Here is a 20,000-nt window from a genome sequence, read left to right as displayed (position 1 = left end):
CCACCTGACTCCCAAATGGAGACCTGTGATGTTAAGTGGATTCAGTTGAGAACCAGCCTCTTTCCATCTGGGAATACACTGCCTTTTCCTGGCCCACAGCAACCGGGGCAGCTGGATAAGGTGCCATTTCATTACTTTGTGTAAAACAGCTTTTATGGATTCTGAGTACTAACGCTTAACATAATCACTTTCTGATTATGAGTTTCTGCCCTAACCGGGTTTCAGCAGCACCATATCCGCATAGCAGCTGCAGGCCCTCATCAAGGGAGCTTGAGACATGTAGCCCAACGGGGCAGCTAATCTAACTTCACACTCACAGCAGAAAGGACCGGCTATGCAGACATAGCAAGTAACACACTCATGAAGCATAGCAATGAGCCTCTCGTTAATGCCCTGGAGGTACACTATTCCAGCAGAAGCCATAAACTGAATTTACAAGTTTACACTCCCTAGGGAAAAGTTTATTTTGAGATTTTTTTCTTCCTCCAGGGTTACTGCTGGACCTGGGTGCCTGCACTATGAATCAATCCACTGCTCCTGGAGGCCATTTTCTTATATGACAAGAGATAAAACTGAGGAGGGAAAGATAAAGACACCTGCAAACCTGCTTCATTGCTTGTGAAGCTGGCCCCCTGCAGGTGGGGAGTTGGGAGCTCGAACCCGGATTCTTATGTGGGTCCTTGTGCTTTGCACTATGTGCGCTTAACCCAGTGCGTTAACCACCCGGCACCCTTTTGTTGCCCTGGTTGTTTTATTGTCATTGATGTCGTTGTTGTTGGATAGGACAGAGAGAAATGAAGAGGGGAAGACAGAGAGGGAGAGAAAGACACCTGCAGACTGCCTTCACCGCTTGTGAAGCGACTCCCCTGCAGGTGGGGAGCCGGGGGCTAGAACCGGGATCCTTACGCAGGTCCTTGAGCTTTGCGTCACGTGCGCTTAACCCGCTGCGCTACCGCCCAGACTCCCTCTTTTGAGATTTTTAAAGAAATGTTTTACAGTTATCTGGTAAATTCATTTACCTGAAAGCCTTCTTGACCAAACGAGAGGAGTAAGTATACAGGTCCACCTACAAGACTGTCTTGCAACTTAGAGTAAAGTAGTGCACTGTTTTTATTAACAAAAGAAATAATAATAAAATAGTGGGCCAATCTACTACAGAGAAGGGCAATTAGTGAAAAACTACTCAATCACATAGAATGAACTTAAAAAAAATTTATTCCAAACAAGATTATCAAAAAAGCATAGTAACTCTTGTAACACTTCACAAATTTCATTTCAACTTGTCACAGGACTCAAAATATTAAAGTTTCATGTGCCTACCCACTTTCAATAATAAAGCTTTCAGTTAGGGAATGTGGAGACCCCCCCGGGGGATACAATGTGGGAGCCACTTACGCAAGCAAATACTATGCAATATGACAGCATTAAAACTAGAAAGCCTAAAACAGAAAAATCTCTGCAGGTCTTTTATGTGTTTACACAACAGGAAAAACAATTGTGAAACCAGCCTGAGGGCATAACCTTGTCACATGGGGTCTCCTGCGTCACCTTCACTTGGACTGTATGGCCCTCAGACGAGTGCTTCCTACGCTGAACCAACCAGGGTTGTGCCACCCTCCACCCCCCAAGCCCTATACACCCCCAGTTCGTGGACATTCTGTTCTACCTCCTCCCACACTACCCCCTCATCTGCTTGCAGTCTTTCTGAGTCTTCCCATTGTAATCAGAACTCCAGGGCTCCAGACAGGATTATATACACGATTCTATTTTATTGCACAGTTCACAGTAGATAGCAGGTGATTGTGTAACCAGCCAGACGGTGAGGGTCGACAACAATTTTGTCCCCGGTCACAAAAATGAAATGAGCATACACACACCTGCCACCGTATTAAGGTTACGTTTAGTCCCTGGAGCAGTCCTGAGTGTTCATGCCACTGAGTGTCGGCTGACTACAGAATTGGTGACATTCCTGGTGGCATCAGACACAATGTGAGGAGGCAAAACCAGGAATGCCCTGCACCCAAGTCGTCTGTGCCATACAGGTCACAGAAAGGCCACTTTCCAAGTGTTTCAACAGTGTCTCAGCACGTTCTCCTTTTGAAAATTACAACCATACTGATTCCTACCGGAGGTGAAAACAACAGGTGCGATTCTTTCTTAACACATTGTCACTGGAAGTTCAGACAAAGCTGTTGTTGATTACCACAAGTTCTGCCTTTATTTCAACTTAAGGTCTACAAAGTAACACAAAGCTGTCCCTGGCAGCTATTTATTTTGCAGTTTGGTTTTCCAAAGTTGTAAAAAGTCACAGAGAAACTTAAATATGGAGTTACAATCATTAAACATAGTTGTCTGTAAATGCCACGTATTTGAGACAGCAGAAACCAAAGCCTCCTCCTTCAAACCACTTTATTTTTGCAAAAGTGCTTTAGAATTGGGACTTGTAAAACCTGCCTGGAGTGTCTAGATTAAAAGCAGCCCTGGAGACCCAAAGCCCCTCGTCCTTTATTCCCAGGGTCAGGGTCCAACCCTAGGCCAGCTCTTTCATGGAGAGCACCAGACATGCCCGTGAGTGTTCAGGGATGGGGGAGAGGGAGAGAGAGGGAGACAGACTCAGGCACCATAGTGCCTTGTCACTTCAGAACATTGACCTGTTTCCTCAATGTCTGACTGCACTCAATAGGCCAGTGGATGCTACTGGCATTTATTTGGTGTCCATCTGGTGTCTGAGATCCCTGTATCTGCACCTTGGTTTCAATGGGAGGCTGCCTGCCATTCCCAGCACACTGCTGGGGTTTTTATTGTAAAGCTATCCCACTTATTACCGCCTGGCAACTGTGTGACAATGCTTCCTAATCCTTTCTGGAGGGAGGGAGGATGTCCATTCTATTTGAGCCTCATATCGTAGCACTTTGAGGTAAATATGTTTGAACTACCTGCCCAGAAAATGAGTAAACTGTCAATCGAAACCCTGATTTTGGTTTGGTCACTATTATCCAGAATGACTGGGGGGTGGGGGGTGGGGGGGTACTAAGAAATCAAATCACTCTGCCAATTAGGATACTGGAAAGCAACTCCAAAATATTTACAGGTGTGGACTCTTAAATACTGATGAAAAACCGCCTTTCAGGGACGCTTTATTAGTTACAGAATTGGTGTATTAATCAGTTTGTTTTACTCACCTGGAAATTTTGTCCTAAAACTCGGTTCCTCTGATGAGTAAATTTTGTCAGCTAAGGCAAGGTTGAGTGTGCTATGCTGATATAACCAACTGCTTCTGAACAACTGAAATTAACTCAGCACACCTGTATTTAGATCTTAACCTCTCAGCCTGCCTTACCATTTTAATGATGGCTGGGCTCCTAAAATGTAAAAATCCCAAGAGAAGTGTCTGTTTTCAAGAATAAAATAAAAAGACAGCTTAACACTGTGGGGTGAAAGCTATCCAGATTCCACCCCTTCCCCATTTCATTTAAAAACCAGAAAAGAGGATGGGGAAGACTGTATAGTGGTTACGCAAAAAGATGTTCATGCCTGAGGCTCTAACATCCCAGACTCAGCCAGTGGCACTGCCATAAGCAGAGCTGAATAGTACTCTGATAAAGTATCTGGGATTCAAAGTAGAGCTGTATGCAAGTGTATTTACTTTCAAAGGGGCTTTAAAGCAACAGGCCACTGGAATGACCAACCATTAGTTAAAGGTATTTGGAAGAAAGACACAAAAACAAAACCTGAAGATCTTTGCTGTGTTGCTGACAATGATTCAAGGAAAACAAGCTAAAGAGTTTAAGTCTTTCCAATTTTTTTTTTTTTTTTGGCAGTGAAATTAACACAAGGATATTTTTGGAAAGTTTAAGGTCACATTTGGAACGGAACAGAAAACACTCAAGCCTAGAGAGCAATGTGTGAGCTATCACTGGCTGTTTGAATCTATCATGTAGAGAGCGAGTTTCAACAGCCAATCAGCCCAACAGGTGTTTAATTCCAAAACTAACGCAATTTGTCACAAGAAGTGTTAACTTTTTTCTGTTCTGCTCCTTTGTCCTACTGTGTATAAGCTTAAATTTAACAAAGACTGTCCTCTGTGCTTCCTCTTAAGAGCAAAGCAAAGACATGGAATAAAAGCAAGCCTGAGAATTCATAAGGCCTTAAGAGTCTTTTCTCATGGGAGGGTAGATAGCATAATGGTTATGCAAACAGACTCTTATGCCTGAGGCTCTGAAGTCCCAGGTTCAATACCCCCCACAACACAGTAAGTCAGAGCTGAACAATGCTCTGGCTTAAAAAAAAAAAAGTCTTTTCTCTAGCTGCTCATGGTCACTTACGTTTCAATACATAAAGTTTAAAGACTGTCCTGGAAAAGAAAAAAAAAATCTTATCTTGGCTGTTTGTTTCCTTGTCAAAGGCCATCAAATGGACAATTAACCAGGCAATTAGCCTAAAGTTTTCAGATGATTTAAAAACAATAACAAACCCTTAAAAGTTTCCTACTGAACCCTTTATTGTGAATCTGTTGGTGTTTAAAGAAAAACAGCTTTGCCCATAATTCAAAGTGCTCTAGACTTATCACACCAACAGTCATGCCACCAATTAGGAACGAAGCCCAGTTGTGTTCTTAGAAGGTCTATTCGGCTGATAAATGGCACTTAACTGATGACTTCTTTCATATAACCTTTAACAAGAACTCGTAAGTTGCATTGATTATTCCCCAAGAGATGAGGGAGCGGTGATAATTCAGATGGGCACCCCTGAAAAGGTTGATCAGTTTCCTGTCCCGTTCTAGCCAGATTTTTTGGAACACTTCGGGGATGGACTGAAACTCCCCACCAATCTGAGACTGCATGCGAGCTTTCACAACATTCATCGGGAAAAACAAGATTCCCAGCATGGCACCCAACAGACCCCCGCAGATGAAATCATTGACCAAGTGAGCACTGTGAGTCGTTGCAGTAGGCAGATGCTCCTTGATGGGGCCTCGAAGGCCAAAAAACAGGACGTTGCTACATCCATTACGGAACAGAATGGGCACCAAGCCTCTATAGTACTCTCTAATCCCGTGGCATTTTAATGCCTTGAAGGCCTGGTAAGTGTTTGTGAACTTGTCATGATGCCTGTGATCTTGAAGCAACGTTTGAACCCTTTCCAATGGAGTGAATACTGCTTCTGTTGCCCCTGCGAGCACAGCTGCCAAGCTTCGCGTCGCAAACTCCGGGGTATTGATGTGCTTCCGGAGAAGGCAAGATAAATCCTCGTACAGACCAAACATAAGCGCCAGCGTGGTTGTTTTCTGCATCAGTGGAGGAAGGATTCCTCGATACAAGTTTCGAAACCCATCTCTCTTCAATTGAAGTACTGCGTCCCGGGTTTTGATCCCATACAGCTGCTGCCGAAAGAGAACCTTCTGGATGGGGAAGGTGAGCGCCACGTTGTTGAAGGCGGCACAGTAGCCGCACAGGTAATGCCTCAGGTCACTGACGTGTGCGATGTGAGGCGATATGTCCTGCTTTGAGGATGTCAGGATCGGCGGCCTCTTCTCATGAGCTTCCGAATCCATCATGGTGCTTAGACTCCTTCATGAAGCACTTTGACCTACAAACAATAAATGACAATTGATGAACCTTTACATACAGTGCCAAACACAGGAGGCTTTCCCTTAACCCCCTCCAATTTCCGGACACTATCACATTCCCGCTCCTGACATCGGACTTGACGGCAGTTCTTTTTTTAAAAAAAAATTATTTATTTATGAGAACGATAGGAGGAGAAAGAACCAGACATCACACCAGTACATGTGCTGCCGGGGGTTGAACTCAGGACCTCATGCTTGAGAGTTCAGTGCTTTATCCATTGCACCACCTCCCAGATCACATGGCAGTTCTTTTCATCTTTTAAATCTTATTTATTGTTGGGTAGAGAGAGAGAGAAATATAGAGGGGCAGGAGAGGGAGAGACACTTGCAGACCTGCTTCACTGCTTGTGAAGCAACCCCCTGCAGGTGGGGAACCGGGGGCTCGAACCGGGATCTTTGCCCTAGGACGAAAGTGGCTCTACCAGACTTGCTGAAAAAGATCAGAAACCTGAATGTATTGGGTCTGACCCACTGAGGAGAACCATGGCAGAGTCCTTACCCTCCAGAATCCATCAGCTTCCTTAACACTGTCAGATCACTGCAGTCACTTAAGTCTAACTCCCCAGTCCCATCCGAACAGCTGGCTCAGCAGTGCAGACAGCATTAGCTTTCTGCTGTTTCCTCCCTCCCTAGATTATTTTTAAAAAAAAATTATTTACTGGATAGAGACAGCCAGAAATCGAGAAGGAAGGGGTGAAGCTTTCCCCCTGCAGGTGGGGCCCGGGGGCTCTAAACTGGGTCCGTGCACATTGTAATGTGTGCTCGACCAGGTGCGCCACCACCCAGCCCCCCTCCCTAGACTATTTCTAACAAAAAATGTTTGAGAACAAAAATGTTGTATTGGTTTAATTCATTGACATATGACGATGAATTCAACCTAAGGCGTAAAATCCTAAACCAATGTTAAATCAAAGATATTTCTGGTAGTCTGAGAGGTATAAAGCATTGGATTCTCAAGCAGTGGATAAAGCATTGGATTCTCAAGCATGAGGTCCCAACTTCAACCCCCAGCAGCACATGTACCAGAGTGATGTCTGGTTCTCTCTCTCTCTTATTCTTTCTTGTGAATAAATACTTAGAAAGAAGGAAAGAAAAAGAAAGGGAGAAAGAAAGAAAAGAGTTATTTCTAGATAACGAAAAAGATTTCCAGTGGCTCAGGAAGTGGTCAGATGGATAAGGAGTTAAGACTCTCAAGCACAAGGTCCTGTGAGTTTAAGTCCAGGCATCAAATATGCTACAGTGACACTTTTGTCTTTTCTCTCCATCCAATAAATAAACAAAAATCTTAAAAACAAAAGAGGGGAGTCAGGCGGTAGCGCAGCCGGTTAAGTGCACGTGGCGCCAAGCGCAGGGACCGGCATGAGGATCCCAGTTTGAACCCCTGGCTTCCCAACTTCAGGGGAGTCATTTCACAGGTAGTGAAGCAGGTTTGCAGGTGTCTTATCTTTCTCTCCCCCTGTCTTCCCTTCCTCTCTCCATCTCTCTCTGTCCTATCCAACAACGACGACATCAATTACAACAACAATAAAAAAAAAAGTTAAAATCCATTTGCCTTTGGTGGGAATGTCCTCTTTGGTTTTACTCTAGCTCCTTGGTATAGAAAAAGAATTAAGTCCATTCAACTCAACTCCTGTAATATTCCCACCATGGCCCTTGGTGCCAGAAACGGAAGATAAATAAGGACCCTCACTTCAGGGGTAAGACAGGTAAGTAACTAGACTGTAGTGCAATGAATACACAAGCTGTGAAGGGTCTCAAAGGAAGGGGTCATGAACTTGCTGTCAGGGTAAGCTACGACCCTGGGAAAGGCTTTGAAAGCTAAACGAGATGCCCGCGTGCGTGAAGGACTGGCACCGGCACTATAGACCCCGAGTGAGTGAAAGAGCAGCAGGTCCGTGTTACCTGGGTGTGTCCTACTGTCACTGGGACAGGCCGCAGAGTAGAGAGAAAACGAGGTGTCTGTACACTCTGGCCCAAAGGCTCTCTAGTCCAAGCCACCTTGCTCTCATGCTCCTATTAGGAGAGAGAGGGATCATCCCAAGCATCTTCTCAGACCACAGTGGAATTAAACTAACACTTAACAATCAACAAAAGATTAGTAACAGTCCCAAAATGTGGAAGCTCAACAGTACACTTCTTAACAACTTCTGGGTCAAAGAGGAAATCAAGAAAGAAATCAAAATGTTTCGAGAATTCAATGAAAATGAAGACACAAGCTATCAAAATATTTGGGACACAGCTGAAGCAGTCCTAAGAGGGAAGTTCATAGCTATACAAGCACACATTAGGAAACAAGAAAAAGCACAAATAAACAGCCTGATTGCACATCTTAAAGACCTAGAAGAAGAACAACAAAGGAACCCTAAAGCAACCAGAAGGACAGAAATCACTAAAGTTAGGGCAGAAATAAATAACATTGAGAATAGGAAAACCATACAAAAGATCAACAAAAGTAAATGTTGGTTCTTCAAAAGAGTAAACAAAATCGACAAGCCTTTAGCCAGACTCACAAAAAAAAAGGGAGAAGACCCAAATAAATCGGATAGTAAATGAAAGAGGAGATATCACAACAGACACCGCAGAAATTCAACATATCATGCGAGGCTTCTATGAACAACTATATGCCACCAAGCTAGAGAACCTGGAAGAAATGGACCATTTCCTAGATACCTACCAACTTCCAAAACTAAGTAAAGAGGAAGTGGATAACATGAACAGGCCCATCACAGCTAATGAAATTGAAACAGTTATCAAAAATCTCCCCAAAAATAAAAGTCCTGGACCAGATGGTTTTACAAATGAATTCTACAAAACCTTCAAAGAAGAACTAATACCTCTACTTTTAAAAGTCTTCCAGAAGATTGAAGACATAGGAATACTCCCTGCCAGCTTCTATGAAGCCAACATCACCCTGATACCAAAAGCAGACAGGGACACAACCAAAAAAGAAAACTACAGACCAATATCTCTGATGAACATAGATGCAAAAATATTGAACAAAATTCTAGCCAACCGGATACAGCAGTATATCAAAAAGATTGTTCATCATGACCAAGTGGGGTTTATCCCAGGCATGCAAGGTTGGTTTAATATACGTAAATCAAACAATGTGATCCACCACATCAACAAAAGCAAGACCAAAAACCACATGGTCATATCAATAGATGCAGAGAAAGCCTTTGACAAAATACAACATCCCTTTATGATCAAAACACTACAAAAAATGGGAATAGATGGAAAACTCCTGAAGATAGTGGAGTCTATATATAGCAAACCTACAGCCAACATCATACTCAATGGTGAAAAATTGGAAGCATTTCCACTCAGATCAGGTACTAGACAGGGCTGCCCACTATCACCATTACTATTCAACATAGTGTTGGAAGTTCTTGCCATAGCAATCAGGCAGGAGCAAGGCATTAAAGGGATACAGATTGGAAGAGAAGAAGTCAAACTCTCATTTGCAGATGACATGATAGTAAACATGGAAAAACCTAAGGAATCCAGCAAGAAGCTTTTGGAAATCATCAGGCAATACAGTAAGGTGTCAGGCTATAAAATTAACATTCAAAAGTCAGTGGCATTCCTCTATGCAAACACTGAGTTAGAAGAAATTGAAATCCAGAAATCAATTCCTTTTACTATAGCAACAAAAACAATAAAATATCTAGGAGTAAACCTAACCAAAGAAGTGAAAGACTTGTATACTGAAAATGAGTCACTACTCAAAGAAATTGAAAAAGACACAAAGAAGTGGAAAGATATTCCATGTTCATGGGTTGGAAGAATTAACATCATCAAAATGAATATACTACCCAGAGCCATCTACAAATTTAATGCTATCCCCATCAAGATCCCAAGCACATTTTTTAGGAGAATAGAAAAAATGCTACAAATGTTTATCTGGAACCAGAAAGGACCTAGAATTGCCAAAACAATCTTGAGAAAAAAGAACAGAACCAGAGGCATCACACTCCCAGATCTCAAATTGTATTATAGGACCATTGTCAACAAAACTGCTTGGTACTGGAACATGAACAGACACACTGACCAGTGGAATAAAATTGAGAGCCCAGAAATGAGGCCCCACACCTATGGACATCTAATCTTTGACAAAGGGGCCCAGACTATTACATGGGGAAAGCAGAGTCTCTTCAACAAATGGTGTTGGAAACAATGGGTTGAAACATGCAGAAGAATGAAACTGAATCACTGTATTTCACCAAATACAAAAGTAAATTCCAAGTGGATCAAGGACTTGGATGTTAGACCACAAACTATCAAATACTTAGAGGAAAATATTGGCAGAACTCTTTTCCGCATAAATTTTAAAGACATCTTCAATGAAATGAATCCAATTACAAAGAAAACTAAGGCAAGTATAAACCTATGGGACTACATCAAATTAAAAAGCTTCTTCACAGCAAAAGAAACCACTACCCAAACCAAGAGACCCCTCACAGAATGGGAGATCTTTACATGCCATACATCAGATAAGAGTTTAATAACCAACATATATAAAGAGCTTGCCAGACTCAACAACAAGACAACAAATAACCCCATCCAAAAATGGGGGGAGGACTTGGACAGAATATTCACCACAGAAGAGATCCAAAAGGCCGAGAAACACATGAAAAAAATGCTCCAAGTCTCTGATTGTCAGAGAAATGCAAATCAAGACAACAATGAGATATCACTTCACTCCTGTGAGAATGTCATACATCAGAAAAGGTAACAGCAGCAAATGCTGGAGAGGATGTGGGGTCAAAGGAACCCTCCTGCACTGCTGGTGGGAATGTCAATTGGTCCAACCTCTGTGGAGAACAGTCTGGAGAACTCTCAGAAGGCTAGAAATGGACCTACCCTATGACCCTGCAATTCCTCTCCTGGGGATATATCCTAAGGAACCCAACACATCCATCCCAAAAGATCTGTGTACACATATGTTCTTGGCAGCACAATTTGTAATAGCCAAAACCTGGAAACAACCCAGGTGTCCAACAACAGATGAGTGGCTGAGCAAGTTGTGGTCTATATACACAATGGAATACTACTCAGCTGTAAAAAATGGTGACTTCACCGTTTTCAGCCGATCTTGGATGGACCTTGAAAAAATCATGTTGAGTGAAATAAGTCAGAAACAGAAGGATGAATACGGGATGATCTCACTCTCAGGCAGAAGTTGAAAAACAAGATCAGAAAAGAAAACACAAGTAGAACCTGAAATGGAATTGGCGTATTGCCCCCAAGTAAAAGACTCTGGGGTGGGTGGGTGGGGAGAATACAGGTCCATAAAGGATGATAAATGACATAGTGGGGGTTGTATTGTTAAATGGGAAACTGGGGGATGTTATGCATGTACAAACTATTGTATTTACTGTTGAATATAAAACATTAATTCCCCAATAAAGAAATAAATTTTAAAAAAAAAGGAGAGAGAGGGGCCAGGCGGTGGCGCACCTCGGTGAGTGCGCACATTTTAGTGCATGAGGACCCGGGTTCAAGTTCCTGGTCCCCACCCGCAGGGGGAAAGCTTCACGAGTGGTAGCGCAGGATTGCAGGTGTCTCTCTGTCTCTTTCCCTCTCTATCTTCCCTTCTCAGTTTGTCTCAAATAAACAGAAAAGGAGAGAAACTTGTGGTAGGGAGGTACAGTGGGTAAAGTGCACCTGTAAGGCCCCAAGCTAAATCACTGGCTTATCTGAGTGGTGGTCTAGCCTCTCTAGTATAATAAAGCCTTTTTGCCTCCAGGGTTATCACTGGGAGGCTTAGTGCCTGCACGGGAATCCACTACTGCTGTGGCCATTTCCCCCAATTCTATTGGATAGGAAAGAGAGAAATTGAGAGAGATGGGGAAGATAAGAGAGCGAGAAAGACAGACACTTACAGACCTGCATCACCGCTTGTGAAGTGACACCCCTGCAGGTGGGGAACTAGGGGCTTGAACCAGGATCCTTATGCTTCACCTGTGTGCTTAACCCGGTGTGCCACCGCCCCCCACCCCCAAAATAAAATTTTGTTAAATCAAAAGGTATTTTTGGAGGTTCCAAAGTCCCAGGTTCAACCCCCCGACACACACACACACACAACATAAACCAGAGGTGAACAGTGTTCTCAAAACAAAACAAAACCCTCTCTGACTGACATCCCTGCCACTTATGTCTGCCCTCCTGTCTGTCCCACTCTCAGTCTAGTATCTCTCCTCTAGTGTCAATCGTAGTATCAGAATAGATTTCTATTTTATAATGATTTTATTTGTTTGTTTGTTTGTTTATGAGAAAGATAGGAGGAGAGAGAGAGAACCAGACATCACCCTGGTACATGTGCTGCTGGGGATGGAACTCAGGACCTCCTGCTCGAGAGTCCAGTGCTTTATCCACTGTGCCAGCTCCGGACTTCCTCCTCTGCCCTTACCAGAGTTTCTGAAATGGTCATATGGCTGCTGGAGACAAAATCGGTGACATCTAAGAGTTACAGCTAAATGTCTTGTGTCCAGATCCTGGTCCCATCAGAGAGCTGTTGCCTCGCCTGTGGCAAACTACTCAGGGCTCTTCTAGCTTACCTGCCTCCTAGGCTAGAGCACAGCCGACAGACAGCAAGGCCGAACCACTCCTGGTACTTTCCTGATGTATTTATCTGGTGTACACACCAGCCAAGTTCTTGGCACTTACTCTGTACTATGAGGACGAATTCCACTGACTATAGTAAAATACTCCTATTGTTTTACTATCATTTGCTAATAAAAGTTTCACACCACTCACCACTATTCTCAACAGATCAAATCTCCTAGGTCAGTGGTATCTTCACCTCAAGTTCCCACTGGTTTTGTAAGAAGAATCTGTCGTTTTTCTCTCTTTATGCTGGTGAACAATTTAAGTCATACCCAAATTACTACTGTCCTCACAAATCATGAAAATAATTCACCATGCAGGGGTAGACAGCATAATGGTTATGCTAATAGACTCTCATGCCTGAGGCTCCAAAGTCCCAGGTTCAATCCCCTGCACCACCATAAACCAGAGCTGAGCAGTGCTCTGGTAAAATAATAATAATAATAATTCACCGGTAACACCACCTGGGTCTGGTGTTTTGGAGGATGGTAGGTGGTGGGCAACTTTCCTGACTTCTCCCACTGATACAAGTCTGTTAGTTTCTCTTCTGGAGTAGGTTTTGATAACTGGATTTCCTTTAAGGAAAAAAAAAATCCGGCTTATATATATAGTCTTACAGGAAGTGCTAATTAAAAAAAAAATAGTCTGAGGATGATACAGTAGGTACTAAGTCTAACCCTCAGCACCGCATGTGCCAGAGTGATACTCTTGTTCTCTCTCGCTAGCAAATAAATATTACCAAGTTTAAGAGTTTAATGGTGTGCTTTTTTTTGGGAGAGGGGGCACTGAAGGGACAGCTCACCCAGTAAACTTTGCTGTGTCAGCACAGAGGGACCCACAAAAGGGAAGCTTCCCAAGCGGTGGTGGTGCTGTCTTTGTTTCTTATCCTCCAGCTGACGGTGGGGGTGGGGGGTGGAAGAAGGGAGCTTACCAGAAGCAGAGCAATTGTGTAGGGAGGCACCGAGTCCTAGCAAAGCCCTGCTGACCCAGGAAATCCCGTTTTCGATTATCTTAGTCTGTTTAGTTTATTCTGATCTCCTGAGTTAGATGCTTATTCTTCTTTCTTTATGAAAGGGGGAGGGGTAAAGAGACACAGAACAGAGGCAATGCAGTGCAGGGAGCCACCTGGATGGAACCTTGTGAAAATTTATTTTTACTAGAGCACTGCTCAGTTTGAAGCTTTCCCATTGCAAGTGGGGCCCTGGGGTTTGGACCCAGGTCCTCCCACATGATTAACCCGTACACCTAGAACCTTATATATACAAAATACAGTCCGCCTCTGAGCAATGCCTAACTGCTCTGGCCTTACATGCTTATTTTATTTTTGCTCAATAACTTGTTTAAAGCTATGTGTTCCTTTGAGCAATTGTTTAAAAAAAAAAAGAAAAAAAACAGTGCTGAGAACTGAGCCAAAGGGGACCTATACACACACTAGGGGGTTGTCTGTTCTCTTTTTCTTTTTTGTGTAGAACAAGGAATGAAGCCAGGACTTCGTGCACGTGCAATACTCCCTCTTAGGCTTCTTTTATTTATTATTTTTAATTTCCTCTCTGTTCTATTCCTTATTTTTAGAAACAAAGAGACAGAATAAGCAAAGCTTCTTCCTTTTTACCTACAAGTCCTTAAGTCCTTGACTCTTTACTCAGTATTGCTTTGTGCACTATGACATCTGAAAACTCAGCATTTTATTTTCTTTTAAATTTTTTTTTCTTTATTTATTTATTAGATAGAGACAACCAGAAATCGAGAGGGGAGGGGTTGGATAGAGAGGAAGAGAGACAGAGACACCTGCAGCACTGCTTCACCACTTGTGAAGCTTTCCCCCTGCAGGTGGGGACCGGGGACTTGAGCCTGGGTCCTTGCACACTGTAACATGTGCACTCAACCAGGTGCACCACCACCCGGCCCCGAAAACTCAGCATTTTAAACTGCTAATCTATCGCTGGCTTTACTGTGTTAACCCATGTTTCAACAGCTGTTTCCCTTAGTCCAAGATAAAACTTCTTGAGTATGACATCTTCCCTTCGTATACTATTTCTGTGGCTATGATGCCTGCTGTGGAGACAACAAAACATTAAAAAAATAACAAGGCTAGGGAGATAGCGTGCAAGAAGCCCTTTTTCCCCCTTTTATATTTTATTTAATAACAAGGTTAGGGAGATAGCATGCAACAAGCCTTTTCCCCCCTTTTATATTTTGTTTAATAACAAGGCTAGGGAGATAGCATGCAACAAGACTTTCCCCCCCTTTTATATTTTATTTAATTGGATAGAAACAGAAATCAAATAGGAAAGGGGAGCTAGGGGAGTGGGGGGGGGAGAGAAAGGTGGAGACTGGGAGCTTGCACATGGTAACATGTACTCAGCCGGATGTGCCACTGCCTGGCCCCTGCAACAAGCCTTTCATGCTCAAAGCACCTAAGGTCCCACCCAGATTCAACCCTCTGCACCAACAAGCCAGATCTGAACAGTGCTCCAGAGGAAAAAAGAAAAAAAATTCAAATTTTTTAAATATTTATTTATTCCCTTTTGTGGTCCTTGTTGTTGTTGTTACTGTTGCTGTTACTGATGTCATCGTTGTTGGATAGGACAGAGAGAAACGGAGAGAGGAGGGGAAGACAGAGAAGGGGAGATAAAGAGAGACACCTGCAGACCTGCTTCATTGCCTGTGAAGGGACTCCCCCACAGGTGGGGAGCCCGGGGCTCGAACTCGGATTCTTAAGCCAGCCCTTGCGCTTTGCGCCACATGCAGTTAGCCCACTGCTGCTCCCTATATAGATATGCTTTACAGTTATCTAATGTTGTGTTCTTTTTCAGTTTCAGAACTAAACAATCTTAAAACCAACAAAGACATCTGGCTTGCAGTGGATAAGGCACTGGACTCATGCTCCCGAGTTTCATCGCTGGCACTTGCAGGTGCCAGAGTGGGGCTCTGGAGTCGTCTCTTCCTCTCTCCACCCATCCATTAACAAATCAATAAAAATAAAACTTAAATAAAACAACAAGGACAACAAAAGGGAATAAATAAATATTAAAAAATAAAATAAAACTTAAAAACAAAATAATTACTGTGGGCGGGTGGAAACAACATAATGATCATGCAAAAAGACGTAACTGGGCTGGTGGAACAGGTCCCTGGGACAGCGCGGGGCCCAGCCCCCATTGCATTGAATGAGGCTTCTGTGCTGTGGTCTCTTACTATTTCTGCCTCTCAAAAAAAAAACAAAGTGAAAACACTTTAGTGTCTGAAGCTCTAAGGTCCCAGGTTCAATCCATAGCACTACCTTAAGCCAGAGATAAGCAGTGCCCTGGTAAACAACCAACCAACCAACCAAAAACACTAAACAATGTATTTTATAAAAATCTAGAATAATATAGCAATATAAACAATGTTTCACTAAGTTTTTCCTTTCATTTTTTAGTTTTCTTTTTACTTATTTATTTTTATTAATTCCCTTTTGTTGCCCTTGTTGTTTTATGGTTGTAGTTATTATTGTTGTCATCGTTGTTAGGACAGAGAGAAATGGAGAGAGGAGGGGAAGACAAGAGAGGGGGAGAGAAAGACAGACACCTGCAGTCCTGCTTCACCGCCTGTGAAGTGACTCCCCTGCAGGTGGGGAGCCGGGGGCTCGAACCGGGATCCTTGGCATCACATGCGCTTAACCTACTGCGCTACCGCCCAACTCCCCTTTCATTTTAGTTTTAAAAAATATTTTAAAATCCATTTCTGTTCATTTACTGGATAAGGAGAGAATCTGAGAAGGAAGGAGGACAGAGAAAAGACACCTGCAGCCCGCTTCAACACTTGTCAAGTTTTTCCCCTGCAGTGGGACGGGGACCTTGAACCTGGTGCTCGCTCACTGTAGCGTGAGCTCAGCTGGAAGCACCACCCCTGCCCCTCACTTTTAGTCTCTACTGGAACCGTAATTGCACTGCTTTCTAAGGCTGTAATATCAAAGTCCCTTCGTTTAACGTATCATGACACTGCAATAATGTGGACAGTAAAGAAATGCAATATTCTAGTTAACAGATGCTAGTTAATTTAACAATTTTAAGAAATTCTAGGAGTACCATACATTTGAATAACTTCTTGACTTCAAAAACAGGCCTGGACAGGAAAGGGGCATGATATGAAACCCTTCCTCACTTCACAGAGCTAAAGCTTCCCCCTCTAGCAGGCTGGTGGGAGTGAGAAGGTTGTCAATTTAGCTATAGAGTGTACTAAGACAATATTCTAGAAGGGGCAATGGTGTTTAGGGTTTTGCATGTGAACAAGGCCAAATTATCTTGCTTTTAGAAGTCTTTAATATGGACTGCAATTCTTTAAAAGTTCATTGTAGAAGAGGCTTTTTAGACACACCTGGACTTCACAACTCTGTAGCTATATGTAACAAGATAAGGAGAGAGAGAGGGCCTGGTGGCGGCCACCTGGTTGAGCGACATGTTACAATGTGAAAGGGCCCTGGTTAGAGTCCCTGGCCTCCACCTGGGGGGGGGGGGAAGCTTTGCAAGTGGTGAAGCAGGGCTGCAGGTATCTATCTCCTCCTTCCCTCTGGATTTCTGGCTTTTTCTATCCAATAAATAAAGATAATTTAAAAAAAAAAGGGAGAGAAAGATACCACAGTATCTGAAGCTACCCCAGTGCACTGGGGGTTGAGCTCAGACCTAAGTAGCCAGCATGACAAAGCAGGCATCCTGCCAAGTGACTCTCTAAAGGGCCCTGCATGCTTTACCATCATTTTACACTTAATCTGCTACCTGCAACATTCAACCTTTCTCAACAGTAGGAAACAAAGTTCATGAAAATGATTTTCAAGCTACTGCAAAGTGGGAAAGTCCTGAGGCATATCAGGGGAAAGTCTAAACACTAATATACAACCCACAAGGAAGAGCACGGCCCAGATGTGATCTTGGCACAAAGGTCTGCGCGAAACTGGGGGAAAGGCCATTGTAATTCTCAAAGGATACCTCCAAGTAATGAGATCGGAGTCAGCATTTAGAACAAAATTTGCCTCTAAGTCAAGAGAGGTGGCAGTGAATAAAAAGTTAGACCCTCGGGTGGAGGGTAGATAGCATGGATAGATAGCATAATGATCATGCAAAGAGACTCTCCTGTCTGAGGCTCCAAAGTCCCAGGTTCAATCCCCTGCACCACCATAAGCCAGAGCTGAGCAGTGCTCTGGTAAAAAAAAAAAAAGTTAGACCCTCAGATTTGAGCTCTTGAGTTTGAGTCCCAATAGTGCATATGCCAGAGCAATGCTCTGGATCTCTCCCCCTTACATGCAAATAAATCTTTAAATTAAAAAGGGAGTCAGGCGGTGGCGCAAAGCACAAGGACGGGCATAAGGATCCCAGTTCAAGCCCCCAGCTCCCCACCTGCAGGGAAGTCACTTCACAAGTGGTGAAGCAGGTCTGAAGGTGTGTGTGTTGTCCTCATCCCCCCTCTTCCCCTCCACTCTCCATTTCTCTCTGTCCTATCCAACGAAGACATTCAATAACAACAACAATAAAACAAGGGCAACAAAAGGGATTAAATAAAAAAAAATTTTTTTTAAGTCTTTTCAGAAAAAAAGTAAAGAAAAAGAAGGATCAAAACTAGCCTGGAGTGGTCCGGGAGGTGGTGCAGTAGTAAAGCTTTGAACTCTCAAGCATGAAGTCCCAAGTTCAATCACCGGCAGCACATGTGCCAGAGTGATGTCTGGTTCTTTCTCTCCTATCTTCCTCATAAATAAATAAAATCTTAAAAAAAAAAAAACTAGCCTGGATTCCAATCTTAGTTGTGGTGCTATTTTGCTAGTATACATACAAAACAATGCCCACCAAAGGCTTTGAGGCCCCAGGGTCAATCCCTAGCACCACCAAAAACCAGAGGTGAGCAGCACTCTGGTAAAATAAATAAATAAATAAATAAATAAATAAAACAGTCCTGTAATTTAGAAAATCCGCTTGTCAGTGCCTGGCAGCCGGCAGGGCTTGTGTGGTTTGCAGTTCCTTCCATTTCAGGCACGTATATAACAGTGCTCTGGTCTCTATAGCACAATGGTTATGCATGCCCGAGACTGAGGTCTTAGCACCACCATAAACCAAAGCTGAGTAGCCTGACGGGGGGGGTGGGGGGGGGGGTGGCTGGCGGTAGCGCAGCAGGTTAAGCGCACATGGAGCGAAGCACAAGGACAGGCATAAGGATCCCTGTTCGAGCCCCCGGCTCCCCACCTGCAGGAGGTTCGCTTCACGAGCGGTGAAGCAGGTCTGCAGGTGTCTGTCTCCCTCTCTCGATTTCTATCTGTCCTATCCAACAACAGCAATGACAACAATAAATACAACAAGGGCAACAAAAATGGGAAAAATGGTCTCCAGGAGCAGTTGGGTTCATAGTGCAGGCACCGAGCTGCAATAACCCTGGAGGCAAAAAGTTAAAAAGTTAAAAAAAAAAAAAAAAAGAAAACAAAAAACCCACGCCGCCTTCGGTATAATCTAGCAAAGGAGAGGCCACATAAACCCATTTCTTTCACAGGTAACAGAGTTGGTGGTTTCCCCCTAAGATACCTAAATGTAACTCCAGATCTCCAGAATGACTTGAGTAAAAAACAAAAAAAAAAAACAGTGGGCTGGGGGAGACAATATAATGGTTCTGCAAAAGATTTTCATGCTGGAGGTTCTCAAATCCCAGGTTCAATCCTCAGCATCACCATAAACCAGAGTTGAGGAGTGCTCTGGTGTCTGTATCTTTCGCTCATAAATAAATAAAAAAAAACAATAGCCACGAAGTTTTTTGTTTGTTTGTTTTGTTTACTAGTCCTGACAGCTGTCGATTTAACTGAATCCTTTCAAAACAAATGCTGAGGCGGTTCACACTGGCAAGGTCCGGGGGCTCCAGGGTGGGGTGCCCGACAGCCAATGCAACAAGGTGGGAACCAAGTCCAGCTGCGCGCAGCTGTAAGAGGTAAAACAATCTGTCTGCTGAAAGGGTAAACACAGCTGGGGCAAGACAAGCTCCACCAAGCCAAAGTTAACACCGCACACTTAACAGAGATTTGCCATCAACACCCCCCCACCTCTCCAAATAAAAACAACAACAGCGAAACACCTTGTACACTGCGATGCGATGCAATGCAATGGGGGGGGGGGGGCGTCGCGGAAGATGCGTTGGCGGACTTAACCTCTTTCCAAGCGTCCTTTTCCCCAAGCTGTGCAAACGGCGGCCCAAATCACCAAGATCCCTTCCGTCTCCGATCTTCCGCGGAGTCAGGGGTCTCGGGAGGGTCCCCAGAATCCCAGACTCCCGGTGGAAGGGGCGCAGTCAAGGCGCTCCCGCCCTCCTCGGGGTGCAGAAAAAGACCGGCTCCTCCCCCGCCCTGCAGAGAGCGCGGCCTCCCCGGCTGCAGAAGCTCCGGGCGCCGCACGGCGTCCCCAGCCCGGCCCGGCCAGCAGCCCCGCGGCCCCGCAGCCCCACCCGGGCCCGAGCTCCGGAGCGACCCGGCGCGCCCTGCGCGTGCGGAGAACCCGGAGGGGGGTGTCCCACCAGCGGCCGCGCCAAGGCTCCGGGACGGGCGGCCACCTCCGAGCCTCCTCACTGCTCCCGCTCTCTGCACTGGGCGGCCGGGCGAGCCCCACGCTCCCTTGTCGCCCGCCACCTGCACTCACCCATCGCCGCGGGCGCCCGGCTCCACGCCCGGTAGCCGCCCGACCCGCAGGCCCGCGCGTGCGCAGGCGCAGGCTGAGTCTGACCTCGGGGCGGGGCGCGCTCGGGTACCGCCCACCCG

General features: G+C 44.4%; 1 protein-coding gene across 4 annotated transcripts; it reads right to left on the bottom strand.

Annotated features, from left to right (window-relative positions):
• Nucleotides 1–4,040: 4,040 nt before the first annotated feature.
• SLC25A51 (solute carrier family 25 member 51) lies at nt 4,041–19,976 on the bottom strand. Of its 4 annotated transcripts, none has more exons than XM_060199161.1 (3): nt 19,882–19,927; nt 12,691–12,813; nt 4,041–5,589 (listed from the first exon to the last, which is right to left on the bottom strand). In XM_060199161.1, exon 3 carries the CDS (start codon nt 5,555–5,557, stop codon nt 4,664–4,666), a length of 894 nt encoding a protein of 297 aa, XP_060055144.1. In that variant the 5' UTR covers nt 5,558–5,589; nt 12,691–12,813; nt 19,882–19,927; the 3' UTR covers nt 4,041–4,663. The 4 variants fall into 4 exon arrangements, with proteins under 4 accessions (XP_060055144.1, XP_060055143.1, XP_060055146.1 ...); XM_060199160.1 differs by having other exon boundaries at nt 12,703–12,813; XM_060199163.1 differs by lacking the exon at nt 19,882–19,927 and adding an exon at nt 17,206–17,607 and having other exon boundaries at nt 12,703–12,804.
• Between the last annotated feature and the right edge of the window lie 24 nt (nt 19,977–20,000).

This window comes from Erinaceus europaeus, chromosome 10 (genome assembly GCF_950295315.1).
Source record: "Erinaceus europaeus chromosome 10, mEriEur2.1, whole genome shotgun sequence".
NCBI classification, from domain to species: domain Eukaryota; kingdom Metazoa; phylum Chordata; class Mammalia; order Eulipotyphla; family Erinaceidae; genus Erinaceus; species Erinaceus europaeus.
The sequence above is the reverse complement of the archived record's forward strand: the minus strand, read 5'-3'. Positions and strand labels throughout refer to the sequence as shown.